This window comes from Eumetopias jubatus, unplaced genomic scaffold (genome assembly GCF_037043125.1).
Source record: "Eumetopias jubatus isolate StellerSeaLion01/CBP00866 unplaced genomic scaffold, mEumJub1_p1.0 scaffold_3, whole genome shotgun sequence".
Classification (NCBI taxonomy): domain Eukaryota; kingdom Metazoa; phylum Chordata; class Mammalia; order Carnivora; family Otariidae; genus Eumetopias; species Eumetopias jubatus.
The window spans coordinates 43,781,642-43,804,430 of NW_028274809.1; the positions used below are offsets into that span (position 1 = coordinate 43,781,642).

Genomic DNA, 22,789 nt, shown 5'->3' on the forward strand with positions numbered 1-22,789 from the left:
GAGTTTATAAAAGGCTATATGAGCAAAATTTTGCTACACGTGGGATCTAGGAATTTGCAAGTTTGTGAATTAATAAAACCAGGAATAATTTTCCGGATTTCAGTGCTGTTCTGTGGAGAAATTTGGCACAATGTGGTTTTGGGGTCTCTTTTTCACAATTACTCCAGTCAGACCAGCATTTCCGACCTTCACTCTGCATAAACAAGAGGGTTGGTATAAACAATCACTTGCTGTAGACCAATAAAGTTAAAGGTTCAAGTTAAAGAATATAATGTTTATTCCATGTCTCCCATTTAAGAGGATAAGCCATTTGGGGTTTTTTCAGTCAGAGATTTTTCTTACTCTGTAATTCTTTCCTACTTCTAGTTTTACTGTGAGGCAAGCCCATTTTGCAAAGGGAAGAAAAGGGGGGGAAGCAAAGGATTTAGTCTTTATTAGTTCATGAGACTAAGTGGATAAAACTGCAACCCTTCCAGGCGTTTTCTGTAATTCCTGAATAAAAAGTAGAGCGGGAACAGGTGGGTAAAGGGATCAGGAAGAATCAAATATGATTTAATAATGGGCACAAAGATGGCCCCTTTCCTACTTATGCCAACTAGCTAGGGTTATTGTTAGTGTAGAGGTATCTAAAAAGGAATGCATTTCAAAAACATTTTTAACCCTCTCACCACCCCAAAAAGGAGCATGGTGTGAGGAAGGGTCTTCTCTTAGGGACTTACTTTCAAGCTCTTCTGCAATGGCCGCATTTAGTCTCTTGTATCTTAGGACTTAAGGATGGGGAATGCAGCAGACTTGGCTTTCAGGACAGAGAGCTTCACCTTGGAGAGGACTCTAAATCTCACCTCTTTTCCTTCACAGATCAGGGGGACAAGAACAATGCCCTAATGAATCAGGAAGTTTTGACTCTGCAAGAAATGCTTAACAGTCTCGACTTCAAGAGAAAGGTTAGTGAAGAATGTTAATTTGATCTTTTGCCTACTTTTCTCCTTTCCCTATATTCTGCTCCTACTGAAAAGAATCAAGCTCTTGGATTCATTCAGTTTTATTTAAGCTGAATGAATAAACGGCAGTGTTTCTAGGAAGAGTGCCATACTGTTTGCCGTGCTTCTCTTCTTAAGTTTACAAAGCTGGCCCTCTCTAGAGTTTATTTATCTTGCTTATGCAGTACATTTACTGTAGCTACCATTAATTTCAAGGCGAACATTTTACCCGGTTTTTATTTGCCACTATTTCAGACATGACCGTTTTAGTTTCTGTACTTAATATGCTGATATGGGTTCTACTACATGTATAATTAAAATATTACTTGATGGCCACTAAAATTTTATTAGAAAAATCAGTGTTCCAGTTTCCACTCTGAAAAATGACCTCATGCTAAGTAATTGAATAGATTTCAGGATAGTTCATTGACAACATATTCAATCTAACCTCCTTTCAAGGAGAGGAGAAAGCTTTTTCTGGCTCAGTGAAATATTTTAAAAGAAGGGAAACATCTCTATTTCAACTTTCTATCCTTGAAAATAAATGCAATTGAAATTTGGGCAATCACTGATAAATCAAGAGTTTATTTCTAAAAGTTCAGCTTCATTTTTTGTGCAGGAATTTGTGTGAACACAAATAAATGTAAAATTTATTTTCACCCTACATTATAAACTTCAACAGTTAGAAATCAGATTTTAAACATGCAGATATTTAATCCAAGATAAGCTTAATGCATTTATGCATAATAGATCTATGCTATATGTTTTATGCATGCTATCTTATTCTGCTTTAGAAATAAGATTTTTAAGACAGAAGGAACCTTGGAAATAATTTGGTCCAATCACCTCATTGTATAGATCAGAAGACCAAGTTCCAGCAAAGTTAAGTGGTTTTTCCAAATTCACGTGGCTTGTCACAAAACCAGGATAGGAGTTCACACCTTCTAATCCTTAGGCCTTTGAAAGTTAAACTTCTCCACTATGCCTCCCTCAACCCAGATAAAGTCCTAAAAACACTAACACAGAAAGGCTCAAATTTTAGTCACCACATTTTAGAATAAATGCATATATTTATGAGAATATAAATTTAATTTATGTCTTTTTAAAAAGCAGAGATATGGCTCTATGACTAGAAGATTCAATATTGTCACAGGAGTTACAAATTCAATGTATTTGAATTTGTACTAGATGATATTCAATGATATTATGAGATAGTATGAGATTGTTAACTGCAATCATGCTTTTTCCTTTAATAACATTACTTCATTATAAGAATTTAATATGGAAAGTTGGAAAAGGCAGTGCCGTGATAAATAGAAGGTAGTATTTGATAAAATATTTGATGAGAATTTTAACCAAGCCTTTGTCCCCCAGGTCAGACAAATCATTTCACGGGTTGAATTATGAGTGACTTTGGTTGTATCTCACGAAAATCTTTTCAGTAGTCACCTTTGTTTTTAGGAAGCCCTCAGTAAGATAACCCAAATAGTAAACGAAACGGACTTGTTAATGAACAGCATGCTGATGGAAGAGCTGCAGGACTGGAAGAGGAGACAGCAGATCGCCTGCATTGGCGGGCCGCTCCACAATGGGCTCGACCAGCTTCAAAACTGGTAAAATGCATTTGACTGCAGTTTCTAGTGAAAACCACAGGAAGTACAAAACTTCAGTGTCGCTCAGCCAGAGAAGGCAGGCTCAGACCAAAACATAAATTCACTGAAGTTATTAATGGCTTATTAGCCGCTGGGAACTCTACAGTTGAGAAAAAAATAGATGCATACCATACGTATTTTTACTCTTATTCCCTTGGGCCAAAAATAAAGCATCTGTAGAACTCCATAGAATGCATAAGAATTGCTTAATTCTCTCCCATAATATACTAACCTTAAAAGACTCCAGTGAATTTTTGAAACCAGCAATGAATACAACTTCCTATAGGGACGTAAGAAGCACTAGCTTCAAAAGCTTGAGAAAGTTTTTCTTATATCTCAGTTTTTAAAGGTATATCTTAAGAAGTCAGAATTAAACACTGGTTTTGTGTTTTCCACAGAGTGATTTATTTTTGTATTTAAATGAAAAATCTCAAATGGCTACTACGACCTGACATCCCCAATGCATGCACATATGCAATCATATGCAGATACTATCCTTTGTATTACAAGAACAAATGCTGATGGGGTTTTCCTCATCCATGCGAAATAAAAATATCTGATTGAAAGAACACTTAGAAAAAAATAATGAAAAAGAAGGAAAACATTCAGTTGAAATCTAAAATTGCTTTCGAAGGGTACAATTCAGTTCAATGGAAATATGACATAACTGGGGCCATTTGCACTGAAACCTCTGCCCTGCTGGGCCTTCTTCTCCAGAAGAGTAAGGAATTGGGCTCTTTCTAAAACATACTGAGTGTGCTCTCTTCAGCAGCACATATACTAAAACGTACTGAGTGTCCTTGGGGAGATGCATCTATTCTCTAACCTCACTGTAATAATAAACAGTAAATACATAATAAAAATAAAATATAATAATAAAAATAATAAACAACAAAGGAAGCAATCAAGAACTTAGCAGATAACAGTGCTTATACCAAAATCGGTGGGGGGTGGACAGATCTTTTCACAGCACTATGTGGGGAGTAAACTTCTAAGTAGAAAGAGCTGCTGTCGGGGCCAGATGGACTTACCAAGTCTGTCCAGACAACCCACCTCTTCTCTAGTTGACGGTCCCTTGGGTGTCTGTTTTAGACTGTCTCTTCCCTAGACTTCAGGCCCAAGTTCCCACCTTCATTTCCAAGGTGAGATCACCACATAGTAAAACTCTAAGCCCGTACCTTTCTCCAGACAGATCATTTTTGGCCAATACTTAGGATTTGTAAAAAACATATTGGGGGAGGGAGTCCATTTCATATTGTTTTTTTTATTCTTTAGTATTCTTGCACATAACATTCTTCATATCATGTATCTTTAAAGTTTTAAATTTGCTCTTTCTTTACCCATTAATGAGTACCATATCCTTAACATCTATATGTCTAACAGACTTTTAAACAAAATTAAAAGGGATTCGGTTCCTGATGTTGACAAAATTTTATAAATGATTTCTTTAACTACAGGTATAAATGACAAAACATTGAAAACATTTTCCATCTGTCATGCATCTTAGAGGAAAAAAAGGATTAGGGAAGTAAACATAAAGAACCGCCACTAACCTTTAATGGAATTAAGTGAATGATTTTGTTAATTGAATAATTATTTAATAATTTATTGCTTGCTAATGTGGTTAACAGTTAAAAAGGTAGTTTTTTTTTAATGGAAAGGCCCCCTGCTTTTTTTTTTTAAGATTTTATTTATTTATTTGACAGAAACACAGCGAGAGAGGGAACACAAGCAGGGGGAGTGGGAGAGGGAGAAGCAGGCTTCCCGCAGAGCAGGGAGCCCGATGCGGGGCTCAATCCCAGGACCTGGGGATCATGACCTGAGCCGAAGGCAGACGCTTAACAACTGAGCCACTCAGGTGCCCCAGAATGGTAGATTGTTAAGTGGGAAAGCTACCTGCTGATTTTCATTTGCTGTTTGATAGCTTTACACTGTTGGCAGAAAGTCTGTTTCAACTCAGAAGGCAATTGGAGAAATTAGAGGAACAGTCTACTAAAATGACATATGAAGGAGACCCCATCCCCATGCAAAGAGCACATCTGCTAGAAAGAGTCACCTTCTTGATCTACAACCTTTTTAAGAAGTAAGTAAATTTAAATGTCTTATGGCAGCCTCAGTCCTGTGGAGTTGTAAGGACACCCTGGCTGGGGTTTTGGTGTTAAGGTGAAGGAAGGTAGAGAAGTGTTAAACAGTGAACCTCAGGGTAAAGTGCATAAAGCTCCAGAGAGTTCCAGAAACATTTCTGCTCTTCACTATTTATTCAACACTTCTCCCAAAAGCTGACTCAGTTTTCTGAGCCAAGCACAACATCCAGCTGAAGTTCATTTTTCACATTTTAGAAAAGGATTTCAGCAATTTCTTTTAAGTATGTATCCAAGAAATGAAGGGTAGAGGCCATGTTTATGTGTATAAGCTCATCCAAAGGGGGGGAAAAAAACAAAAAAAAACATTACTATGTACCAGGATTTCTAATATCCAGTTAAAAGATGGCATGAAATTAACTTTTTACTTTATGATAAAATAGTATGATAAAAATAGGCTTTTATTCTCGACTCAAGGGTAACAAGAACTATTTACTGTTGTTATTTAAAGGACAGTCTTTAGGCATTTTTTTTTCCATCTCCTGGTAATTATCTATGAGCAGTCTTTGGAAAGATTTGAGCTTAACGGAGGTTTGAACGTCTTGTAAATGTAGAAAATTTGGATTTTTTAAGAGGACAGCATCCTGTTTCTCTGTGGTTTTCAGCCTGTCAATATTTTCAATGCTTTCAAATGACGTGCTTTATTTCCTTTTAATCTAGCTCATTTGTGGTTGAACGACAGCCATGCATGCCAACCCATCCCCAGAGACCGATGGTACTTAAAACTCTTATTCAGTTCACTGTAAAGCTAAGGTAGGCAGAATGTGCTCTATCTTTTCCTTTGTTTGTAGAGCCATAGCCACTGTTTAAATAAGACGAATTTCTATCCTAGGGCCTTTCATTCAACTCTTCTGTCTTAAGCACCTCCTGCATGCCCAGCACTGAGCTATAGTAGATACCCTCAGAAATGTTCATATGACGGCCCTGCTTGTCAAGCATATGACAGTAAAGATGAAGACACGAGGGATATTAGCAGGAAAGGATGGACTCACAGTATCGGACATCATGGGATCAATTGCTGAAACGATTAACTTGGGAGAAGACTAGAGAGTCTGGAGAAGTCTTGTGGTCCCTTTGAGGAAGGACCGTGTGGGAGGAGCAGAGAGGGGAGGGAAAGTGGGTTGGTAGGAGAGCGAGACTACGGGAAGAATGACTTCCCGGGTCTGGTTTGCAAGTAAGTGAAGCAGGGAGAGGTAGAATTGAATAGACTGGGGACAGAATGTGGAAGGCTTTGAATATCTTACCCAGAAAATAACTGGCACATTCTTCCCCGATGATTGCCGAGCAAATAGCTTATAGGATTTTCCATGGAAACTCTCAACAGTGTAATTTTCAATATCTCCTTACTATGTACCGGATTTAAAGACATATGGCTTTTGTGTTATTGTTGCTCTGTCTGTGCATTTGATCCTTTCCATTAGCATGAGTAACCAAAACGTATCGTTTTCCCTAATGACACTTAAAATCATGAATTTGAGCTTGAAATTTCAAAGATTTTCATCATGCATCAATCCCTAAGGCCCCCAAGCCTTAAATTCCTAATGAAGTTACCTCTGACTGGGACAAGAGGTGAAGATGCCATGGTAGATACTGATTTAGGGCCCCATGATGGGTTTTCTGATCCCATATCACTATCAGAATTGTATTTTTATTTTGTTTTATTCATTTCCATTTTATTGAGATGTAATTGATGTACAGCAGCACTGTAGAAGTTTAAGCCGTACAGCATGATGACTTGGCTTACATAAACTGCAAAATGATTACTACAAAAAGTTTAGTTAACATCTGTCACCTCAGAACTCCATTTTTAAAGGGGTGGCATTTTCTTCAGTGTGCATTTTAAATACCTTACGTGAAATTCTTAATTGTTTCCTTTGCGTGAATTTTGCAGCAAGACTTAAAAACCAGGAACAAAAGCCAGAGACCAGGTTCTCTTAAAAATGTCATGATTTTCAAGAGTTGTTCATTCTTCATCCCCACATCTCTACATAACCCAGAAGAGAGTAACACTAAAGGGTAGAGGGGTGATGGGCATCCTACTTTTCCTTGAGGAACCCCCATAGATGATATGATAAGTCTAAGATGCTCCTTGGGACAAAAAGAGAGATGAGTAGAGATTGCTCAGCTAAGAATTCCAAGTGGAAGAGGCCCCCAAATGGGCATCACCTTGCCTGTTGTTTGAACCGATGACTGGGACACTGACCATTAATTAGTCCCTGATTTGAGTGTTCCTGCTTTTCTCTTCCACGTGTCAGTTGGGTCCCTGTCCTTCTTCTCTGGGCCCTGATCTCCACTGTCTTGATAGATGATCGTTTACTTAGTATTCAAGATTTTCCCTAAAACTCCTCCCTACCATAGCATATCCTGTTTCAAAGGAAGGGGTGATATGGAACTCCCTTTAGTCATCAGCATCTTCCAGTGAATCAGATACTGATCTATGATCCTTCCTACCCTATTTCACGTGACCTCCTCACCCCTCACTGCTAACAACTACACACATCACATTCTGAACCCTAAAACCAATCCGGTGCTTCACACAGGATTTATAAGGAACCTCTGTCACATTCTACCCACACTTTTGTCTGGGCTATCATCTATGATTATATTTCTCTAATGCCCATCCATTTCTTATCACCATTCTCCATATTCCATCTACTATTTAGCTGGACTTCTTCCTTTTACGTGTAGCCATGTCCACACTTCTCCCTTCCCCACACTTCACTACACCAGCTCCCTAGTACCTAGGGCTGTACTGGGGGGAGATGAGGAGCTCAGTGCATGCTGAGTGAATGAATGAGGTTTGGAATGAGTGCATGACTGGGATGAGTGAGTGAGTGATTAAATTAACATTTCTGAAACTGGACTGAACCCACAGAGAAGGTATATCAGAGGTTCCAACTTGAAGGAGTTGGGGAAAGCAAAAGAACAAAGGAGGAGCTGACACCAGAAGAAGAAATTAAAGGAATTGTTTCTCTGATGTTTAACCACTTGTTTGTTTGGAGTTAGATCTTTTCTAGTTATGAACATTTTTGCTGTTACTTTCATAAGTGTGTTTAAAGATTGCAAATGCACTTGAATTGGAATTTTTCACATTCCGTCAGAGGCCTGGTCTTTCTCGGTATTCTTAACCATAAAACAGTGATCATCAAGACATTTAGTTTTTCTCTTACAATTTTTGTTATGGTATGAGAATAAAGTGGGGCCATATGAATAAACTTGCAAAGAATTTTTCTTATATTTATACATTTAACCCAAATGTGGGCTTTAGCCAAAATATATAGCTATTTTTCTCACCTAGCCAATGTATTATCTAATGCCCATCAGCTGAAAATACTTTCCAAATGTTTGTCAATACGATATTAAGTGCTTGTGTCAACATCAGTAACATGACAAACTAAAGAAGAATTGGACATCTTCATTTTTAATTATTTTTATTTTAATTCCAGCACAGTTAGCATATAGTGTTATATTAGTTTCGGGTGTACAGTATAGTGATTCAACAATAAGTTGGATATTTTTAAAATACACTAACATGTAACTAGAGATAACCTAAATTTGATTGATATATATGACATAAATATATTTAAATATAAAAAGGCTCTTGGCACTTTTCATTTTTGCCTCTGATTCTTTATTTATGTGTCTTTCCAGACTACTAATAAAATTGCCAGAACTAAACTATCAGGTAAAGGTGAAAGCATCAATTGACAAGTAAGTTTCTATTCACATTTTAAAATTTCCTCATTTTATAGAATAATTTCAAACTTTTAAATGTATTTCTCTAACATTATATATCAATGTATTTTAAATATTTGACTTTGAAGTTCAAACATTTAATAGAACTCCAATGAAGACTTACTTTAAAAAATTTTACTATTAAGTCTTGAAATGAAAATTTATGACTATATTATACTATCCTCTAAAGTATCAAAGAAAGTTTTTACTAGCTCTATAAAATAGCTCATTTTAAGGAATTTTCTTGGTTTTACAGGAACGTTTCAACTCTAAGGTAAGAAATTTATTTTAGAATTTTTTTGCTGTTCTCATAAATATATTTTATCTGAGACCATGTAAATAGCTAAGATTTTCCCTCTAGCAATCGAAGATTTGTCCTTTGTGGAACTCATGTCAAAGCCATGTCCATTGAAGAATCTTCTAACGGGAGTCTCTCGGTAGAATTTCGACATTTGGTGAGTTCAATTACCCAAGCTTCTCCCCCTCCCCTAATCAGATACATCTTCACAAATAGGCCTTATAAATCAATGTATTTTGGGTTTGGGGGGCTTCTTATATGAGATTAAGGGCCATATTGAGAAATAAAACATGCTGTCATTGAAGAATTAAAAATATCAGAAAGAACATGGAATCTTAACTCAGAAGTCTGAGTTCTCAACAATGGTGATATAGTACCTAAATATAGACAGCAATTGGTCAATATATTTTGATAACGATGACAGAGATAATTGGTCTTATAATGGATAGGCATTCCTGATTTTATTTTTTAAATCTCCCCGAGAAATGATATCCAGCAACACATCTGACCAAAGGTGCTTTCATTTTAGGAGTAGCTTGAGGAAGTAGGATGGTTCCTGGGTATGGCAGTTGCATACAGTTTGCTTTGGCATGTCTAGAAAGCTTCTGACCCAGCCTCACCCTGTTGCTTCTTGTTTTTACCACTTCCTCTTAACCTAGAGTTCTCTTCCTGCTTTCTTTCTAATTCTTTGTATAGTTCTTAGATTCCCAAAGACTCTACCACTTTCTTGCCAGATGCAGGTTACTCATGGTTTATTAACACTTAGGAAGTACCTCACCTGAGTGTTGGGGCACCACCGAATTAACCTCAACCGGTCTTTTTTAAAAGATAAAATTTAGGTTAATAGATATCTGCACATACAAATTTATGCTGGTTTTTGGTTTTGATTTTGGTTTTGTTTGATCTTTAGTATTGAAGAGTACATTTCTTTTTAACTGAATCCCTCTGGTGTGAGACTGATAAATAAAGTGTAATGATGAGTCATATATTATATATCCTTATAACTAGCGCTCTTTTTGGTTATGTTCAATTTCTATCCTTAAGAAATTTTCAGTAATGGACAATGTTTGCTAATAAGTAAAGCTGTAGGAGAGGGCTTAACTTAGAGATGTCTGTCTCTCAAAAAAGTCATGTGGAAAAGAACAAGGAACACACCAAAAAGTGGTTAGGTCTTTCTTCTAGCAGGTATAATATATAAATTACCAAAACCTTACTTTTTTACAGTCCACTTCTAGTTGCAAAGCATTTTTAAATATATTATCTTTTGCATAATAACTTTAATTGCTTTTTAATACAAAATTAAATGTAGAACATCAGAGAGGCAAAAATTTAAAAATTAAAAATCACCTGTATCTTACTACCTTGTAACACCATTAACTACTTTGGTTTGCCTTCTTTTATACATACATGTATATGTACTTTTTAAGTGGGATCAGATTGTACACACTATATAAATTGTTGTCTGCCTTTTTTTAAATTAAGTAATCTAGATCCTGAAAATTCTTGTGTCAGTCTCTACTGCCATTTAATCGATTCCTGTGCCATAATGTGCCATAGGGCACACTATCCCATCGTCTGTTTTCCCAGGCTTCTGTGTTGGACTTGGTTTCACAGGGATTGAGAATCATCACAGCTTAGCTCAGATGCTGCTTTCCAGGTACAAAGGAGTGCTGAGTAGATTTTAAGACATCCCAGCATGATTTCCTCTTCCCAAAATGTTGGCTAAAAAACATAGTCTTAATAGTATGCCAACTTGTTCACTTACCTCAGTGAAAGTTTCTAAAGTGGCGTCCCATGAGATGAAACAGAGAGCTTCTTTCTGTTGAATCCAGGCAACTACCTTAGGTTTCCATGAATTAGAAGACATCTGGGTTACTGTTCTAAAAGGCAAAATTGTGGCCAAGAAAATCACTACAATAGGTATGACCAACTTGATATTTAATTGATAATGCTTCTCCGTCTAAACGCTGTTGTTATTCTTTTTTTGCAAAGCAACCAAAGGAAATGAAGTCCAGTGCTGGAGGCAAAGGAAATGAGGTACAAAATGTTTTCTATAAGATAATTTTTTTAGGGAAATAACCTTATAATCTCGTGTTTTTACAAAACTTTTAAACTGCCCTTGATAGTCTTATAGAAAGTCAAGTTTGTGTTTCTCTGGTTACAAATTAAAGCTTGATAATTGCAGACAGTGTAAGAAATTTTGTCTTAAAAAGGAGAAAACAGAAATTGCATATAACACCCTCTTTTTTAAAAGAGTTTCTTTATTTATTCATGAGAGACAGAGAGATAGAGAAAGGCAGGCAGAGGGAGAGGGAGAAGCAGGCTCCCCGCCCTCCATGCGGGGCTCGATCCCAGGACCCTAGAATCACGACCGGAGCTGAAGGCAGATGCTTAACTGACTGAGCCACCCAGATGCCGTCATTAAAAGAATAACTAATAACATTTTGGTTCACATCATTCTAGACCTTTATCTATGTATATATTACTTTAAAATATATATGTACACATTGTTTTGTAACCTGCTTTCTTCCTCACATAACAGTGTAAGGTGCACAGCTTTCCATTAACCTTAATGGTTCTCTCGTGGAGAACACTGAAGGTGGCTGTACTGTATTGCATTTTACAGGTGTGCCATAATGTCTTTAGTCAGTCCTCCACTATTACAAGACACCTGAAAATCACTCATTTTCCACAGAGAAGAGGCAAGTCTCAAACTTCATGACATATGATGTGAAAATCACAGGGGAGAAACAGTCTTATTAATTTATGGGATCAATTACCTTGCCCTTACATGTAAGGTTTGCATTCCACTGGATGAACTGATTAACAGCACACACTGATGTGGTCCAAGTGTTTGCATTTGAGTCAGTAAATGACAGAGCAGTCAAATCCTGGATTGGAAGTGGCCTTGGAGATCACCTGTTTAGTTGGCCTAGATGCTAGGGTGTATGCCTATGCCTTACATATTTGGAATTAGAAAACCTGGGTTTGGGTCCATTCTGACAATGACTGAAAATGTGATCCTTCGCAAATGGAGAAATATTGCATATTTTTCCTCTAACAGATCAGGGTGGTAACGCCCAACGCTCTCCACTCAGAGATGTTATATGTATAAGATCAGCCACACAATGCTGTTATAAAGCAGTGAGGCTTATTTCTGGTGTGGCTGGTATGGGTTCAGTCTCCTAGCTTTAGAGTCACATCTTCTAAGAGAAATTGCTTTGAGTTATTTGGAAGGAAAAAGCACTTTATAAATCCAGCATTCAACTGCAATCAGTCTAGCCCTCCCCATAAAACCACAGAGATTGACCACAGCAGGTTTAATGCTCCACATTTTCCCTTCCAAGAATTCTTCATTCCCTTAATTGTGTCTTGAAGAGCATTTGCCCAATATCACAGCCACAGGGAAGATGAGCTCAGCCTTCCTCCCAGGGTAGGACCTTGGCTTAGGGCAGAGCGGCAAACAGGCCTCTGCAGCCCACTGTCACAGAGGCCAAGCTTTTGAGTTTAATGAGATTCTAGTAAACCAGATAAGTAGGAGTTATTGTTCCCACCTCATAGAAATCCATAAAGATTTTCCAAACTTCCTAATTGAAACATTAGCACATTATAAATAAAAAGTCATTTCATGCATCTCACTGGAATTTTGGCCAGAGTTGCAAACATTTCATGCAGCGTCACATCCCTGAGCAGTATTTGCTAAGTCTGAATAGACTAAATACAATGCTTCTGAACGTTTCTTAAGTAAAATAGATCAAATGGGAATAAATCTAAATAGCTCAACTCCAATACATTGTCATCTTTATAAATGTAAAATCAAAGTCTTGGGTTTACCTAGAGAAGAAATCTACGAAAAATCATCTTCTACTATATAATAACCAAGCAATGTCTTATTAACACTGTCTACGTGTATTACTTTAAATGTATTTCCTCTTATTTCCTGATTAATAACAAAATGGTGCTGTCATGCCAGAATGATTTTATTCTTCCTTTTTTTCCCCAAGTTTGCTAGCTCAGTTTTATTTTAAGCTATTCCTTGAGCTCCCCCTGTTGATAGAATTGTAATATGACACCTAGGTACATTTAAAACACACCAGACCAGAAAGTTGTTTCATGTGCTACAGGAACTACTGAAAAGTCACAAAACATATGAAGTGGGCTCAGAAAGATGAGCAAAGGAATCAGGGGTTTGGCCAGGCAGTAGGAGCAATCAAACAAAATCAGGAAAAAGCTTGGGGAAGATCTAGCAATAAAGTGGAGTTCATAAAGTCAATAGGGCCAGAGATGGTAGTAACCAAAGTGTCAGGAAAACAGGAGGCTAGGAGGGATGCCTGGGTGGCTTAGTCGTTAAACACCTGCCTTCTGCTCAGGTCATGATCCCAGGGTCCTGGGATCGAATCCTGCATCAGGCTCCCTGCTCAACAGGAGGCCTGCTTTTCCCTCTGTCTGCCCTCCCCCGACTTGTGCTCACTCTCTCTCTCTTTCTCTCTCTCTCTGACAAATAAATAAGTAAAATCTTAAAAAAAAAAAAAAAAAAACCAGGAGGCTAGGATATGATACCTCATTCTCAGATTTCAAATAGTAGTTGTTGCTTATCTGTGAGCATCCGCGGCAGGAGTTCACAGCCAGATAAGAATGTACTTAACAAATCCTCCTGTGTCATTTACTATATACTGGGCCCTGAGAGCTTCACTGACCTTCATTTATATAATTCTTGTGACAATGCTATGAAGTAGTTACTATTAGTGTACTTATTTCAGGTAGGGAAACTGAGGCACAGAGTGGTCAGGCCAAGATTCAAACCATGGTAGTCTGGCTCCCCTGTCCATGCTCTTGGCCACTATGCCATGCTGCGTCTGGGATCATAAAACCTGCGCTGGGAGAAGCGGCACTGACCTCCTCCGGCCCGTCGCCTCAGTGCGCTCCCTCCATTTGTTGGGATTCCTAGAAGGGAGGTCTTTGCGACAGTGTGAGTAGCATCTCATCCTTTCCCCTGTACTCCGGCTGCTGTTCTTACTGTTCTCATTTTGCCCGCTCACTCAGAGATCCCATAGCTATCTCACACCAGAAGCCTTATAAAGTTTAGAAGAAATTTAAAATAATGCTTTCTCAGGAAATGTTGTTGACCTCTCCCTTACCTCCTCCACTCATCAGTTGGGGATTGGAAATAGCACCATGCTGGGGGCTGCCTCCTACAGGCAGCTGACCTTGTGCAAGCCACTTACCCTCACTAACTCCCAATTTCCTTATCCGTGAAATGGGGATCAGGTTGACCTGCACTCACAGGGTTGTTAAGAGGACGAAATGAGATGGTATGTGGTGTGGTTCTTCCTGATCTGCCCTCCAGAGCTGCCCCTTTGTAAAGAGTACCTATTTACATGGGTGGAGAAATATCTGTAAAGATGGTACCTGACTTAGGACAAACAGCTGCTCCTTCTCCTTCTCTACCCACCTGCCAAAGTGCTGGGCTGGGGCTGGTCCCTCTCAAGGGCCCCTGAGCACATCCTTCTCTGGCTCCAGGTCCCTGAGACCTCAAAGCACCATATATGTATGCCCTTTCTATAGGATCACATGTCCTGGGTTCCTACTATCTCCCCACCTGCCCCCCCATCTGATACACACACACACAGGGCCCTTCCGGTCTGCTTTTGTGGTTGTCAGAACTTGGACTGGATACTTACTAAATGACTGAGAACAAACCAAGATATCATGAATGATAGTTCCCTAGGGGCGCCATTCTAAACCTCCCTAGCACCCCATGGCTGACTCACATTATCCACAAAGAGGTGGTCGGTCAAGATGTGCAGGGGTTCCTGGCTGTAGGATTGGATGAAGGGAGGAAATTGCATTAGACCCATACTGTCCCAGAACAACCAAAGTGGTGCCTTAGGAACCATCTCTGGATTGGGGGGGTGGGCGTTGGTGAAAGGTAGAGCTCTGGGTCCCCCACCCCTGTTTCAGTCAAGATGGCTCTATTTTATATATTTTACAGATTGGAACCCAGATGGTGAATTTCTTTTCAAGAATATGTTTCAAGGTTAAAAAACATTTGAAAACCATTGGATTTAGACAGTTTCTAAAGCTTTTTTGACTAAGGTTCTATAATCTGCAAAAGTGCAACATAGAGTATGGTCTTTACTTTTTTGTAAAAAAAGGTATTTAATTCTAATGATTTGCTTTGCAATTTTGCAAAACCCCCCGCCCAGGGAAATCAGTCAACGTGCTGTCACAAAATTAAGGTTAGCCACTACTGCCTCTTTCTCCCACCTTCGTTCTTGCCTTGGAAAAGCCACCGCGAAGTCACAGTCCCTTCACCTAGCAAACGGCCAAACTTGGAAGGCATCAGGTGGCCCCTGTAAAACAGACATTCCCAGGAAGCAGGCTTTCCCAGAGGTCCTTCTCTGGCAAAAAGCTGGCTAGAGAGTCATTGTTGAAATGTGGAAACTGTTTGAACAGGCGAGCTAGTATTTCAGCCGCTCGAGTTTGCTCTTGGTCAGTGGGCTTTAACTGATAAATGACAGTTCTCACCACAGACTGAGGTGTTGGGTAATTTTGTTTATGTGGTGGAAAGTCATGAAGCACAAAGAAGCTGTTAGTAAAGCCTGGGCAATTTGAGTTTCATCGAACAAAATAGCCAAACAGATGTTCTGTCAAGGGTCACTGTTCTCAAACACAGATAACGCTACTCACGGGCCAACTAGCCCAAGCATTTTTACGGAAAGTTGATTTCCTTCTGAACAATTCAAGTAGTGGCAACACTTTCCAAAAGAGACGTCAATACGAGAATAACACTAAAAATGACTTTTTATGGGACACCCTCCCTGCAGTCCCCTCCATAAACTGGGCTGAGAATAGTTGTTATTCTCCATTTATTTCCTATGATTCTGTGATTAAGGTCTATCTCTCATGTGATTGTACCATTATTTTCCCCTTTATTATTGTTTCCCAGCCTCTAAGCCAGTGCCTAGCACATGATAGGTATTCAACAAATATTCATTAAGTGAATGGATTATTGTTAATTATTTTCTATTCCACATAGTCCTCCCCGTGCTACATTATCATAGATTACGGCTTGTTAAGAGATGAGCAAGGAGGGGTGCCTGGGTGTCTCAGTAGCTTAAGCAACCGACTCTTGACTTCAGCTCAGGTCACGATCTCAGGGTCCTGGGATCCAGCCCTGCTCAGGGCTCCGTGCTCAGCGGCAAGTCTGCTTGTTCCTCTCCCTCTGCTCCTCCCCCCAACTTGTGCACACACTCCCTCTCTTTCTCAAATAAATAAATAAAATCTTTTTCTAAAAAAAGAGGTGAGCAAGGAATTTAGATGAAAATTAGCCTTATCCCAGTCATATCTTCTCAACAGAGGTTTCTTTTGAAGTCAAAAGCCATAACTATTTGTTAACATATTCTAGATTTCTAGGGTGTATTATTAGGCATTGAGCAGAGGAAAGAAAAAGAATATGGTGACATCTATACCTACCTTTCATAAGGTTGTGTATCTTTTTTTCCAGGAGCCTGGTCAAGTAGTTCTGCCAGTTTTCCAGTTTCTTAGCAGATTATCCAATGTGTGCTTTTCTTTACAAGTACGACAAAGTCAATCCGTTTACGTTATTCAGTGCCATGTAATAAAAATATCATAAATATGGATATTTTAAATCCATAATCATCTCAGATGATGGCTTTTAAACACAGCCATTAATGGTGCATCTTTTTTTTAAAAAACATTGGTTTTATTTTATTTTTTTTTAAAGATTTTATTTATTTGACAGAGAGAGATAGCGAGAGCAGGAACACAAGCAGGGGGAGTGGGAGAGGGAGAAGCAGGCTTCCCAGGGAGCAGGGAGCCCGATGTGGGACTCGATCCCAGGAACCCGGGATCACGACCTGAGCCGAAGGCAGACGCCCAACGACTGAGCCACTCAGAAGCCCATTAATGGTGCATCTTATCTATGATGTTTTCCCCAGTCTACAAAGAATGGATCCTGGGAATGGGAAATTGAATAGTGTCCCTGGCTGGGACTACGCTGATAATAAAGACCATGACCGATGACCACGTGAGCTTTGAAAGTTAATAATGCTTCCTTTTGTCAGAGCTGCTTTTCTCCAGGCATGTGTATTATATGTCAGCTTCCTTGCTGGATCTCATTCTAAATGTACCTCACAACTGCATCAGGGGTTTTAAGTAATCATTAAATATTAGTTTGAGGGGCGCCTGGGTGGCTCAGTTGGTTAAGTGTCCAAATTCAACTTAGGTCATGATCTTAGGGTCCTGGGATTGAGCCCCACATTGGGTCCGCACTCAGTGGGGAGTCTGCTTGAAGATTCTCTCCCTCTGCCCCTTCCCCTACTCTCTCTCTCAAATAAATAAATAATCTTAAAAATAAAAAAGAAATTAGTGTGAATCACTGAGGAAACTTCTCACCATCCACATTCCAGTTCAATAAAGTGATAACTAAAGCATGTAGTCTTTTTTCAAAGTTAATGGACAACTCTGAGTGTCATTGCTCTGTCTATGGAGTCCTGGTTTCTCACACTTTGGATGGTGAACACACAAGGTGCCCTAACACAAAGATCTGAGGAAATTATCCATAATGAATAATTATATCATATGTGCATTTAATTGTATAAATTAAACTATAGAGGCTAGTATGGGGGAGGGATGGTATCTCATACTCAAAAAGACTCCCTTTAGCCGTCCTCCAGCAGTGGCTCTCCCTACAGAGAAAGATGTCTGTGGGTCCACGGCAGTGCGCTTTCCCAGAGTCCCAAGCGCAGACGGCACCATCAGTGCAAAGATTTCTAGGCACAAGCAGAAGCCTCTGGGGCACAGTGGTCAGTGGGGCCCCTCACAGAGGTGGAAGAGAGGGGTGTAGGCAATAGTCCAGAATGGCCCTGCTCTCTCCAGGCCACCATGTTCCAGTGGAACTTTGAGGAGTTAAAACCTGGCCAGTCAGGTCATATGAAAGCTTAGATGTCAAGGCAGGAGGCTATATCATATTTTAACAGTTTGTTAACTTGATTTATAATAGTTAAATGTTTAGACATGTGGTATGTGGGTCTCCGTCTGTGTGCTTGCCTCAGGCCTCATAAATGTTCTACATAGGCTTGTATCATCCTGTCCACTATTGAACTTAGTGAGAATGTGAAAGGCATCCGTTAGTGAACATGAAGTTATGGATTCTTCATTTGTCTCAGGGTTTGCATAGTGGAAGCACCCTATGGGGCAGTGAGATTTTCTATTTAAAAAATGTGGGTTTTGTTCAACTTGGTGCCTAAATACAAGCTGACTACTTCACCTCATGCTCAACTGAGGAAACAGCAATTTATTTCAACATGGGAAGGGCTCGGGGGGAGGGGCGCTGGCTGTTTCGTGAGTTGGATATACTGGGAGTAATTTTAGGGATGGTCTAAGGGAATTCCAAGAAAAGTTCCATTAGCATAACTTTCTACTAACCCCGTAAGAAGCCATCCCACTCTAGTAACTCCGGCTACCTCAAGTCAATGTAAGGTACCAGCAGTGATCTAACCCAAGGGAGAGAGGAGTCTTTAATTCTCTACTTCCTTCTCAGTAACAAATCCTAAGTTTAATATCCGTCATTGTCAATAAAGTCTTCCTCATGCAATTGTCATTCATATCATCGTATTAGAACTATTTTTATCATTTGAAATTTATTACAAGTAGATTCCAACTTGTTATTAATACATATCCAATATTAGATCATTTCTCCCAGCGCTGACTCTGCCACCCCGAATGCCACCCTGACTTTTCTAGTCTCAGTAATTCCTCTTCCGTTTACAGGTTCCCACAGGGTTTATTTTTTTAACATTGTCTAAACCTTCAGGGTGCCTGGGTAGCTCAGTTGGTTAAGTGTCCGGCTCCTGATTTCAGGTCTTGATCTCAGGGTTGTGAGTTCCAACCCCATGTTGGGCTCTCTGCTGGGCATAGAGACTACTTAAAAATATAAATAAATAAATTAAATAAATAAATAAAATTGTTTAATCCTTCTACATCATCTCCAAATTTTCCACATCTCTTTCAAAACTAAACACAATGTGGATATAGCACACTGACATTCATTGTCTCACAAATTCCACCCAAAGTTCTTGTTAAAATGCAGACTCTGATTCTTGGCTTGGGATGAGGCCAGAGATCTTGTATTTCTAACCAGCTTTTAGATGTTGACAGTGCTGCTGGTTCTGGGCACATAGCAAGATGCTGTAAGATTTTATTAGGGAAAAACAGCAATTTCTGTCCCACTCCTTCCCACACCAAACCTACTTTCCAGAGGTGATCATTTTTGCATCAAAGTATTATGCTAATATCATACTAATATTTCTTGATTTTTAAAAAAGTTTATACATTTAACTCCTGAATCCTTTTTTTTTTTTTTTTTAAGATTTATTTGACACAGAGAGAGAGAGGGAGAGCACAAGCAGGGAGAGAAGCAGAGGGAGAGGGAGAAGCAGTCTTCCCGCGGAGCAGGGAGCCCGACGCGGGGCTCAATCCCAGGACCCTGGGACCATGACTGAGCCGAAGGCAGACGCTTAATGACTGAGCCACCCAGGCGCCCCCTGAATTCTTTTTATAAGAGATTAAACTGTTTCTCTTTTATACCAGCTCTCTATACATATAAATTTTCCCCATCTTCACAGTATCATTACAGAACATATTTTGGTTTAGTCAGTATTTTCAGTGTTAACATTAGTATAAATATATAAAAATTATGAATAGCTGAACCATATATCGTAGTATAATTGCATTTCCCTTCTTGTATTACTTCCAATTTACCCTGGATTTATAAGTTGCCTTAATTTCATTTTATTTGATCAGTTTATTTTATGTACTTATCACTAATGTAGCCCAAAACTTTTCTTCAAAACTTGAAACTTTCTTCTTTCTTTTTAATAAGATTTTTTAAAGAGATTTATTTATTCATTTATTTGAGAGAGAGAGCACAGCAAAGGGAGGAACAGAGGGAGAGGGACAAGCAGACCGCTGAGCACGGAGCCTGATGTGGGGCTTGAACTCACAGCTCCAAGATCATGACCTGAGCAGAAACTAAGAGTCAGACGCTTAACTGACTGTGCCACCCAGGCACCCTGAAACTTGAAAACATCTTGCAATATGGTCAAACAGGTCAATCTGAGTTTTGTTTTGTTTCTTTTTTCTTGGCAACATCGCCCTAGGAACTTTCCATCTCTTTCTCTAATTTGGACTGATTGCCCTCTGATTCTGTTGTACAATTTTTTTTTTTTTTGGTTCTTAAAAAAACTTCCTTTCACTTTTTAAACAAATTCATTATGACACCGACTTGTTTCTGTTATACCTATAAACATATGCATTGCTTTTATTAATAGTTTGTAAGCCACAAGGACGAATTTTTTAAAAATTAAAAGAATTATTTGTCTGCATTTAAACTGATGAAAATATGCTGGAAGTTTTAAAAAGTCAAAAATTACTTTGTTAGGGAGACTTAAAATCATTCTGTTTGTGGAAATAAGATTTCTCACTCTGTATGTACTCTAAATAACTTTTTTTAAATAATAAGAGGGAAAGTTCCATAATAGGGAATATTTGGGGCATTTACTTTAAGACTTTATTAATCTTTATAGATGCAGGCCTAATAATAGGTAGTAGGAGTGCATTTGTAAGATAACAGTTGATTTCTTTCTTCCTAGGGCTGTCACATGGTAACTGAAGAGCTTCATTCTATAACCTTTGAAACACAGATCTGCCTCTATCGCCTGACCATAGATTTGGAGGTAGGCGTCAATCAGCTATTTACTAATAATATACTCAGTCATTGGCTGGCATTTATAGAAGAAAGCTGTCTTGTCTAGGTCTTAGTACATTCCCTATTTATTATTTTTGTTTAGAGTTTTGTTTAGAAAATTCAGTTTAGAAAACCAATATGTCAGATGTTTGTTGGTTCATTTTCTGAGATATTCTGAGTCATGAATAGTTAGTGGAAAGCCTAAAGAGAAATAAGTATCCTTAAACCATGTCACATAATGATATATTTTCAAAAATTTGACTTGTACATAAAATCCCTCAGAAGGAAAGCTTTGCTAATGTAATAAGTAAAGACAAATGATAGGAACATTAATGATACATTGTTTTGATTCTCTTATAACAGTCACTACTGTACTCATAGAAGGAATAGAGCAATCTTGAGGATTAAATTGAACATGACTGACTATGAGCTCCTTGAAGGCAGGGCATCATGACTTTGTCACTCCATTACCAGTGACTCAGTGCCTGGCCCATAATAGATGCTCAACATAGGTTAGATAAATGAATGAATGGGTGCATGAAGGAACAAACACAGTTTTACACACCCCGAATATGATCTTATTTGTGGGATGTATTGTTTTAGAGTTCTGCTTTTCCTTTTTTATCCTAATAAGTGTAAATATGTAAAAATTTTCCATAAATGCCTTCCTCATCTCTTTTTCTTATACCTCTGTTTCCATGAGCTATTAAGCTGGGTATTTCACTGTCCATAGAAATCTAACCACTGTTATTGAGAAGGGACTAATGTAAGTTGATTGGTTTCGCACACTAGTCTGTGAACGCCTGTTTATTCCATGAGGTTGAAAATGACAGTACGAATACTGCTAAGCTGAGTTCCACAGCAGACCAGGCAGCTCTGTTTCTCATAAAGCTTTGTACTCCAACATTGCTTACCTCTCCATCTTCTGCAGTGAAAATGCCCATGTCTAGTACTGACATTAATTAGATGTCAGATCATAAATTGAATATATTGATCCATTTCAATATAAATTTAAAATTAAATTCTTTATAGTAACTTAGTAAGAGAAGAGTGGCAAAATCAATGCAAGCTCTAATTTGTTGCATTTTGGGCTATATATGATATAAGTACCAATATTTGTATAATGTCAAGGGAAGATACTGGAGAAGCTAACTGACCAAGCACTCTGAAAGGGTTCCTGTTTTTATGGCTTCTTTCATCCCTATACCTTGATTCATAGATGCTCAGAAAGTTCCCTTACCTTCACAAGTCATTTTAGTAACCAGGGCAGTGTCAACACCAGGATTAAAGGAGTAGAGCTGGCTTGAGATAGCCCTGTAGGGGACAGGATCAAGTATCAAATCAGTGCAAGGCGCAACTACCTGTAATAACTGTGCTTTTTTTTCTCTTTTAAACCAGACCAGCTCATTACCTGTGGTGATGATTTCCAATGTCAGTCAGTTACCTAATGCTTGGGCATCCATCATTTGGTACAATGTGTCAACCAATGATTCCCAGGTAGAGTCTATTCCTATTTCTCCTCCTTTAATTCTATTTGATTTGTCTTATTGTCAAAGAACCCATCTGCATCAAAAGATATATATATATGAATTTTGACTATATATTCGTATTATCTATATATATGAAATTTGGCATGTCTTTGTGGGTTGTTTTCTTCCAGAACTCCAATATATTTAGTTGCATGAATCCTCTCTCATGTTATATTTAAAATATGTTTTGATGTACTTGGACGCTGGGGGAGTTCTGGCTAGCAAAACTGACGGACGGTATTTGTTACTTCTGAGGGCCTGATCAGCTCCCAACTATGTGGGTCACAGAGAGTTCTAGGCCCATCCTGTGGCTCTGTTAATTGGGCTGTGGGGAGACTTCTTGGTCTAGAATTTAACGTCTAACTGCTGTGTTTACCTCCGCAACTACTTCTGGTCACACCTCCACACAGACTTTTCTACAAAGGTAGAAAATTGGTTTCCAAATAAGTGACTTAGAATATCAACCAATCTTGCCCAACTGCCCTCTGACTCTACAAATTTTCAAGTTGATTATAGATTTAATCCATTCTAGGCTCAAGTTGGGTTTTAATGCCATCTGCTGGTTATTTGAAACATTGATCAAAAATTGGCCTCAAGTTACAAAGCTAGCGGAAAACAGATGCTCTTCCTAAAAGACAACCAGGGAAGGGAGTGGCAAAAAAGATGAGTCAGCCCTTCGCCTTG

At 38.7% G+C, this 22,789-nt stretch overlaps 1 protein-coding gene across 2 annotated transcripts in view; it reads left to right on the forward strand.

The window, feature by feature from the left end:
• Positions 1-22,789, forward strand: part of STAT4 (signal transducer and activator of transcription 4) — an 89,419-nt gene that overhangs the window by 58,276 nt on the left and 8,354 nt on the right. For both annotated transcript variants that reach the window (XM_028122532.2, XM_028122534.2), the window contains exons 7-16: positions 859-944; positions 2,442-2,593; positions 4,557-4,715; positions 5,434-5,526; positions 8,425-8,484; positions 8,765-8,782; positions 8,870-8,963; positions 10,799-10,843; positions 20,482-20,565; positions 21,975-22,073. In XM_028122532.2, coding sequence (XP_027978333.1) covers positions 859-944; positions 2,442-2,593; positions 4,557-4,715; positions 5,434-5,526; positions 8,425-8,484; positions 8,765-8,782; positions 8,870-8,963; positions 10,799-10,843; positions 20,482-20,565; positions 21,975-22,073 — 890 coding nt within the window. The remainder of the gene's footprint in view (positions 1-858; positions 945-2,441; positions 2,594-4,556; positions 4,716-5,433; positions 5,527-8,424; positions 8,485-8,764; positions 8,783-8,869; positions 8,964-10,798; positions 10,844-20,481; positions 20,566-21,974; positions 22,074-22,789) is intronic.